The sequence below is a fragment of the Vigna umbellata genome, chromosome 5 (genome assembly GCF_029865625.1).
Source record: "Vigna umbellata cultivar VRB3 chromosome 5, Vumbellata_1.0, whole genome shotgun sequence".
Taxonomy (NCBI): Eukaryota; Viridiplantae; Streptophyta; class Magnoliopsida; order Fabales; family Fabaceae; genus Vigna; species Vigna umbellata.
The window spans coordinates 19,248,769-19,258,697 of NC_142169.1; the positions used below are offsets into that span (position 1 = coordinate 19,248,769).

Below are 9,929 nucleotides of genomic sequence, written 5' to 3' on the forward strand. Positions count from 1 at the left end.
TTGAGATGTTTCAAACTTTGGTGGAGACCCATCAAACTTTGGTCAAGATGTTGGCCGAGATTTATCAGAATTGTTTGGACTTTTTTATCAGACTTGGTCAAATTTTATCAAACTTTGACCGACATGTTTTAGATCTTGGTCAAGTTGTATTAGACTTTGACCGAGATTCAGACATTGGCTGAGATGTATCAATCCTTGATTGAGTTATATCAAACTCGTCATCACCTAGATATATCAGGTAGCTTTGTATGAGTCGGTGCCTTGCTTTGAGACCATTATATGTGATGAAATAGGGTGTTAAATCATGTGTGGTTGCATTATTGATTTGATAATATGTTTTGAACTAAAATATGATTATGGATCGGGTTAGAAAGTTGGTTAGGGGATATGATGTGATTTTTATATTGCATGTAATAATGATGTGAGTTTAAGTTATGTGGTTGTTTGATAATATGAAATAGAATATGTGTTATTGTGAATGTGATGCTTACATATGTGATGGTGTGGATGAGAAGCGTGCGACTCAACCAAAGGTGAGGGGGACTCTAGGAGATTGCCTTTAGGAGTCCAACTGTGGTTTTTGGGAGAGTGGTGGAAAGTGACATTGTGTACTTCATCAGTAAAGGTCTTTGGGAGAGTGACGGGAAGTGACACCATGTACTACATTGGTGAAGCTCTTTGGGGGAGCAGCAAGGAATTAGGACTCAACATAGCAGTATCGAAGGTATATTTCACCGGTGAAGCTCTCTGAGAGAGTGATGGAAAGTGGCATTATGTACTTCGTTGGGGAAGCTTTCTAGTTAAGTGATACAAAGTGTGGAAAGTGGAACTGTGTACTTTGCTAAGAAAGCTCTTTGAAAGAGTGATGAAAAGTGACAACGTGTACTTTGTTAAGAAAGCTTAGTACCGTGTACTTTTCCTTTCTAATAATAAAATGTGTGTTATGATTAAAAAGTTAATTACACTTATAATTTTGCTTTATATTATGTATTAAAATAGTAATTTTTATAATTAAATGATTTTATTATTGTTAAATGAAGTAATTAGAAAATAGTATTATGTTTCTTCTATAAAATCAATCAATATTAATATAAATATTTATTAATAATTATTTTTTAAAAATTTATTAAATATTATTTAATATTAAATATTTAAAATTGAATTATTAAATATTATTTTAATATTTAAAGTTGACTAATATGTTTTTTAAATTATATATAAAAGTAACTTTTATCTCATAAACAAATTTGATTACTTTAACCAAAAGTTGAAGTATAAAATATCTTAATTATTCTATCCAAAAGAAAGAGAAAACTTAATTGCAAAGTAATTCAAACATCATAGCATTTTAATTTTTTAAAATCCCGCATTTAAATACAAAATTAGGATTCAATCAAATATTTCGATATTTGAAAACACGCAAAGGTAGTCTTTTATATTCAAATTGGCATCATTAACTTTATAAATTATTACAATTATTATACTTTTATAAATTAAGAGTTTTAGTCAAACAAATTATTAAATAAATAAATAATACTTAAAAATTTAATTATGAAAAAAGGGATTTTCAATTATTGACATCAGTAACAAACGATATCAATGATTATTTCACTTGAAATATTTGTCAAAGTGATTAGAATGTTTATAAATAAAAAAAGGGGTAAATATATTAATACACGACAAACACAACATTTAAAAGCAATTGATATCTATTTTTTTTTTAAGTTTCTTCAAGAAATGTTTTCCAAAATATGGTAAAGTTTTAAATATTTCCACATAATATTTTCCGAAATATGATAATTTCATCACATTTCGCTTTTTTTTTTTCTCGAAATGCGTTAGAAATTTCTACACGTTCTAAAAGGTAGCGACATACATTAGTAAAGAAAAATTGTAAAACGTTTAGTCCAATTAAAATAAAAATAAAAGGTGATATAATTGGGGTAAGCCTAACAAGTACAAAGGGCGAAAGATATTTAAAAAATTGAATTTGGGCCAAGTCTACGAGTTAGGGAAATTGGGGATTTCTTTTTGCACTCCCATGATTTTTCTCTTGCATTTCCATAAAATGTGTAAAAGATGAAATGCCCTTAGTATTGCAGCTGAATCGCCTTGGTGCTAGACGCATTCTAAATTGAGTTCTATCTCAAACCATTGTGCTTTTAGCAAAGCCATGGAGAGTAATTTGTTGAATGAAGAAGTCAACATAACGTTAAAATGAATTCTAGGCCTTTGGATTAATCTCATTTGTAGACACATTCAAGTGACTTGAAGATCAAACTTATGTATGAGTATTTACTTAAGAACATATCTTACATACTTTTAGTAAATTACTCTTTATGCATTTTTATCAATCAATTTTAAGTTTAATTAAATTCTTATAAATATTTTATATTTGCGTAGATTCATAAAAGCAGAAAGACTTTGTCAGAATCCATGTTCTCAAGAAAAAGACGTTGAGACATACGAAGAACATTATGAGAATGTTTATCTTAAAAACATCTTATCTGACATATGCTATGTTTTGATAAAGGCTATGACAAGTACCATACATTTGCTAAGTAGAATTGAGTCTAACTTATCACCTAAAAAGGATATCAACTCTACATGAAATCAATCTCTATGTCTAACAATTATCTATAAAGAAAAACTATAAATAAACGAAAGCTTGAAGAAAATACAAGAAGAATAATAGAAAGATCATTTGAACATTAAAACAAACTTGTTGTTACTTTGCTCATATATCGTGTGAAGCTAAAAATTTTTAGAGAAAGAAACTATAGCAAAATCTCATATTTCTTTGTATTGTTTTTTTTAGAGTTATCAATCTTTATTATCTCATAATACTGATTGTTTTGTACATTATGAAAAGAATTAAAACACTTGGTGATTAGTTTAATTGAGTTAAACATTCAAGACAATTATCTAGAGTTGAGACCATAAGTAGTAATTAAATTTATATGAACAATATTTTTGTTATTATAAATACTAATTAATATACTTGTCAATCATACATTTAGTATAACATTAATCAATGAATTAGATAAGGAAAGACATAAACAATGACTAAGTGAACATTGATAGATGATTAGAGACGTGAATGATAAACTATATACATGATCATTTTGATGATAAAATGAAAAAAAAACAAAATATTTGGACAAAAATTAAAAAGAAAAGTATTTTAAAACATATTTTTTAATACAAAATTAATTGGAAAAAAATCCCAAAGTAATAAAGGTACTTAAAATTTAGTTAAACCTCATTTTTTTCTTAACTAATTTCCACGATATAGAATAAGAAAAACAAAATAATTATATCCCAAAACCTGTCAAAACTATTAAAAAAAGGTGAAACTAGCACCTTTGCCATAAAATTGAAACTAGTTTTTGTGACTAATGATATATGATTAAACAGTTCGTACAAAGCAATTTAAAAGGGACCCTCGTCCCTTCCTAATTAAAGAGTTGTACTAGAAAGTGATGATGAGTAAGGGGGAATTCTATTTTTGTTACTTTAAAATGGGAGATGTTTTTTTAGGGTAAATAATTAAACATGATATGATTATGTCTAACAACTGACAACAAATATCATAAGATTAATACATCGTACAAAGAAACTAAATTGGCTAACATCTTTTGCTTCAAAAACAAGAACTCATTAGGATTGAAACCCAGAAAAGTGATAATTAAATTAAGAAGATTTTTGGTAGGAAAGGCAACTTGAAACCCACCCACCAACCCACTTGCTGTTGGGGAGCATTAATACTTGCTGGTTTTAAGCCTTTTAACAAGCAAAAGCCTCATATATTGCATTGCCATCAATATGACAGGTAGTGTGACATCAAAACCTTCATAAGAAACCATTATTATGGCTGCCTTACATCATTCATATCTTTTTATTTAAAGAAATTTACCGTAATACAAGGACTAATTTCATGGTTTAACAACATGATACAAGTTTCTTTCTTGTAGCTCGGTGTTTGTGTTTTTAAATTGTACAAATTTGGGTGATTAGGTTTTGGGATTAGTGCGGTTACCAAGTTTTCATGTCCTTCATACATAAAAAATACTAACCTAATGAACATATCTATCTTATCACTACTAATATTACTATTATTATATTAAATATGTGCGTGTGGATTTTGAGAAGGTGTCTCAATATATTTTTCTTGTTGAAAAAATAATCCCGTAAAATTTACTAGGTATACTTGGGATGTGTGGATAATATATAGTTCCAATATAAGTTTAATTAAATCAAAATATATGCTAATAGTTTTTCTAATGTTTAGTCACTAAAAATTTACATATTACATATTTTTTTAGTTAGGTATTGATGTTCAAGACGAGTTAACCATATCGAAGTTGTAGACGAGTCGGCAAAAGTCGAAGGTTGAGTCGAGTAGGTCCATACTGAAGGTCAAGTTGAGTAAGTTCAGATCGAAAGTCATCTCAAGTCACTTAGGCTTAAAAGTTGAGCCATGTCGGTTTGGTCAAAGGTTAAGCCTAGTTGACTAGAGCTGAAAGGTTGAATTGAGCTAGCTAGGACAAAAAGTTGAGCTGAGTCGACTAGACCAAATTTCAAGACCAGTTAGTCCGAGTCAGAGGTTGAAACAAGTTGACATTGACCGAAAGTTAAGCTAAGTCAAGACGAGTCAACTCTGGTTGAAGTTTGAGATGATTTGGCACTCGCAGAAGGTCGAGTCAAGTAGGTACAAACTAAAGGTCAAACCGAGTACGTTTAAGTCAAAAGTAGAGGCAAGTCATTCAAGACGAACGTCCAACTTAGTCGATCCAAATCAAAGGTTGAGCTAAGTCAACTTAGACAAAAGGTCAAACCGAGTTAACTAGACAAAAGGCCGAAATAAGTCATTTTCTAACCATAATAGAGACGACTTGACTTTTGTTGAAAGTTGAGTCAAGTTGTCCCTAGCTTATAGTCAACCTGAGTCGACTCGAACTAGATGTTGAGATGATTTAACTTGAGCTAAGATTGATATGAATCTATCTTTTGGACTCGTTGATTTTTTTCATCTTACCAATTAGGAATTCTACAACTTATGAAATTTCATTTTCCTTTTTTTTTTTTGAGTGAATTTCAAATTTTCTTATTTTAATTATTTGAAATACCTTTTTAAAATTTCTTAATTTCAATTTCCTTTTAAATTTCTCATCCGATCATTTTACCTCAAAATTTCAAATTTTCCAAATAAATCAACTACTCTCTTAAATTGTCCTATCCAAACACAATATTAGGATCATAAATCACACATAATATTCTCAAATTCATCAGTGGCATTGAAATCAAATTCACAAATAACATTAATTTGGACGTGTAAACGTTATTAAGTATCTATTTGGTTTCACGTTGGAGACACCCATAATCGATTTTGATGCATATATCATGATACATTGTTTGGTTGTTTTTCAATATCAATTTAAAGATGACATATTCATGTTCAGAGAAAAGTCATCCATTCTAACTTCTCTATCAACCAAAATTGATTTAAAAGTTTCGTTTTCTCATATTTAATTTTATACCACTCAAAATCAATTTTGAAATAATTTTTTTTTAATATTCAAAATTATTTGATTAATGTGATTAACATAAAATATGTTAAATGTTAAAACAGAATAATATAAAACCAAAAGTAATAATTATTATTATTGTATAAAATAAATTGTAAAGTTAAAAATACAATTAATTCTTGAACTTAAAAAATAACGTATGTTTTTGTCCTAAAAATTAAAAATAAATTTTTATATAACAAATTAAAAAGTGTTCTAAATAACAATTTTTTGTTTTTATCACATTTCTTTTATCATATACTTACAAACAAACCGAGAAATATATGAGTGAGTTAAGCCTTCAATAATTCAAACCTTATAAGAGAATAATAAGCAAATAATGATATATGTAACCATCAATCTCTTCATTTATTGAACATATACGTATTTCAGCCATAGTTCACATCTAAATAGTATTTTCAGGATTTAAAACTACCACACATCGTCACCAATGACACCCATAATCACAAAGTATATCATTAGTACACATACACGTATTTTATCCACTAACATGTTTAACTTAAAGTCCAAATTACTAGATTACTACATATTTTTCCTTTACACCAAATTACAGCAGACAACACGTTTAAACATAGCTACTCTTACCCAATCCAACATACCTATACATATTTCACACGATGATTCAAAGCTAGACAGAAATGTAACAAGATGGATAGCAATCAAGTGCCATGTTTACAATTCAACGTCATATGGACTGTGCCATAGTGGATTGCTGTTTGATACATAAGAAAAAATTCAACTTCATTGAAAGAGAGCGAGTATATCTGATCATTTATGAAGTTAAGAAAAAAAGCAAAATTAAAGTTTTGGACAAAAAGGATCAATTTGAATTTTATGTTATAGAGAGGGATGAAAACATATTCAACTCAAAAATTAAATGAAATCAAACACAGACTTTATGCCACAACTAGTAGAGAAAAGAAATTGGGCAGTTGGAAAGTCCGAGGGTAGGCCCAATAACATAAAGATATTTTGAGTGGAGAATGGTAAATACATAGCATAATGAGATTCTTGAAACGAGAAGGGAATGACTCACATACATATATATTCATGGTAGATACTGATGCATGATACCTCCATGACCAACAATCCATGTCTGTGCTGTTTTCCCAAGATGATGATACCCACAAGGGTGCTTAACACCTACCTACCAACGCACTCATCCATCTTTTCAAAAAGGAACACTTCACACCTGGGATAATAGATTGCACTTCTTGCATTCTACACAGCACTATTCTTTTTTTTTGGTGAACCAGCACTTCTTAAAGACACTTTGTTTATTACATGTAACCCCTTCGTGTCACTCTGACAATTGCCAATTGCCAATTATTGAACCTTATAATAACCCCATCACACTCTCCTAAAACCCTTCATTTATTATTGTTATTATGTAACGACAGAATCTGACGTAGACGTGGAACATTTATGAGAACCAGCAAATTTCGATTGTCTTTTTTTTTTCTCTCCATGCGCTATATGTGCAAAACTTTTCCATCATAAGCATGTTAAAGTTAGCCAAAGTGGGAATGAAACGAGTACAAGATGATTTGGTGTCTGGGCCAAATTGTTTATGCAGTGTGGGGAAGTCAATTATGCAGGTTTTTATTCTCGTTGAGGGATGCTACCTAATTAATCTTTCCTATGTTTCACGGGTTTTTTCTTCTGAGGTAGGTGTTCTTCAAAATAATGAACTTGGATATAGTTAATTTATCGGGATCATAACGTTTGAAAATATAGATATTTTTTGCTCAAAATGGTATGTGCACGTTCTCTTATTCTGCCAATAACAGTTAGGTGGTAAATATGGCAGAAACACTAGGGTGTCATTCACAAACATGCGTGGTGGTGAAAAGCATTTGTGTGTATCATGCGCATAGCTGACTTTTGCTAACTCAATGTTGTGCCACTGAATATGACTCTTTGACATAGTCCGATATGAAATGATCTTTTGGCTGATAATTGTTCAAAGCAAAAGAACTTGTAGTTAGTAAAACATTTGTAACCTTCTTAAGTGGAGTGTTATGCTTCAGAACGTGTATTATAGATAACAGAATGATTAATGTTATGCATTAATCATTCTTAATGCTAATTATATATGGATAACAAAAGAAAATGAAGTTTGGGATTATTATTTTGTAAAGAATAAAAGTTGATGAAGGCTGACAGGACTCTTAGAAATTTCAAATAATCATAAAACGTTAATCAACAACCTAATATATGTTTCATTGCTTTTGCTAAAAATGCTTCATTTTTCAATAAAAGAGGAAAGAAATGAAGATTTTTTTTTCATGGTGGTAACAGCTAAGTACCTGTTTAGTTTATCTTGATAAAAACAATAGAAATTAAAGCTATTCTTTGGAGTGGCCAAAAGCCAGGGAATAGAGAAAAGTATTTAAGTATTCGTACACATATCTTTGTTGAAATGCAAATGGAAGGGTTATTTATATTCTTTGGTTGATATTTTATTCAAGAGTGCTAGCCTTGGTCCTCCATATAAGGACCTTCTTGGCCCTTCTCCTAGGTCATCTCACAAAGCCTTGTTCTTCTCTTTTCTCTCAATTACTCATCATATTCCCCTCTTTCTATAGATATCTATACTGATATCATGGAGAACAAACCCCTCTCTAGGCTTCTTGTTATTCTTCTGATTCTTTCATGTGTTGTATTTGCTGCTGCAGTTCCAGCAACAAGTAAGTTTCAAGGGTTTGATGCAGATCTTTATTCGTTGTCTTAATGCATTAAATTTGGACTATTAATCTGATTCATCATGTTAAATTGTGAATTATACAGGAAGCACTATTATTGGGAAAAAAAATCCTTTAGTGCAAGATCATCTGGCTAAGGTCCTCTCTCTCTCTCTTTCTCTTTCTTTTTCTTTTTCTCTTTCTCTCCTTCTATTGACAGCCATTTCTGACACATATATATCCCAAAAATCCAAAAAAATCAAGATATATTAACCTCAAAGGGGACATGTCTCTTGTGCCCTAACAGCATGACAAAAACCGTTTTTGTCTGAACTAGTTGAAATGTTTTTATCTTAAGAAAAAATAAAAAGGAAAAGTTCATAGCAGCAGCAAGATTCCAAATTCTCATTTAGCTGAGAAAATCCAATTAAACAGATTATAACCCAAATCATATGATTGTTTTTTCTTTCTGTCATACATATGCACAATAACTGATAACTCTTAATTATCAATTTTTTGTTTTGTGAATGTGATATAGTGTTATAGTAGTGATACTTTTTTGAACCTGCAGGTGGATCCAGTTATGGGGTTAAGTTATAGTGAGGATGGCATGAAGGAAGAGATTGCTGAGAGCAGAATGCTGTGGGATATAGTGGACTACCCTGGAACAAGACCAAATCCAGCTCATGATCCAAAATCTCCTGGAAAACCTTAACTTAATCTTGGAAATCAGGGTTCTTATTAGATATTTAGTTAGATAGAAGTGTCATTATATGGTTTGGGTTTGTCCTGGCTTGCAATCTTCAAAATGTGTTTGTCTGTATGAGAAGGTTCTGATGTAAGATCCATCCTTGTTAATTAAGCTGTTGTTTTAGCTCATAAGAGCTTTGGTATTCCACATATATAAGTCAAAAGGTATGTTGTAAGATATATGAAAAGGTCTAGAGTTAAATCTTGTAACCTTGATTTCTACTGAAATGTGAAGAAACTGATTCTGTTTAGAGTGACAAATTACATGTGAAGCTACTGATCTATCTTACAAACGGTTACTGCAAAGCATGTAGATAATTAGGGCAAAAAGAAATTTAAGAAGCCAACTTGAAGAATAAGCTGCACAAGCTGAGACTGTGCATGTGACACTGTAACCAAGAAACATGTTAATTATAACAAACAGAAAACCCTTAGATTTTTTTCAGATCTCTGTAACATAACCAAGTTTCACAGTAATATGGCGTATTTGAAACATATGTCAGATTTTTTTTGAAAAACGTTTTGAAAGTATAAGAACAATTTACAAAATTAATGTTTTTTCTTATGAACCTTTTTTCCATTGGGATATTTTGTTCCCAACCCTCTAGAGAAATCCTAGAAGGAAGGCCTCATGCTTGCACATTTTATCATAGATTCTCTGAAGTCATTAAAGTTTACAAATTACTGTTAGTACCATACTAACAGTTACTACCACATTCTGATGCTCATGGCTACAAGACTGAAAGTCCAAGCTTTGCTATCATCATATACCATTATAATATGTTTAGAAATAATAATATGTGTTTGTTTGTTTTTTATTTCTACAATCAAGAAATAAAGCAAACGAACACATAATTATTGTGTAAATGAGTTAGGAAATAACTTTAGATAACAATTGGGCAATATT

General features: G+C 30.4%; 1 protein-coding gene across 1 annotated transcript; it reads left to right on the forward strand.

Moving 5' to 3' along the window:
• Positions 1-8,016: 8,016 nt before the first annotated feature.
• LOC124837089 (uncharacterized) lies at positions 8,017-9,277 on the forward strand. The gene is made up of 3 exons (XM_047312372.2): positions 8,017-8,278; positions 8,379-8,431; positions 8,844-9,277. Exons 1-3 carry the CDS (start codon positions 8,194-8,196, stop codon positions 8,985-8,987), a joined length of 282 nt encoding a protein of 93 aa, XP_047168328.1. The 5' UTR covers positions 8,017-8,193; the 3' UTR covers positions 8,988-9,277.
• The last annotated feature ends 652 nt before the right edge of the window (positions 9,278-9,929 follow it).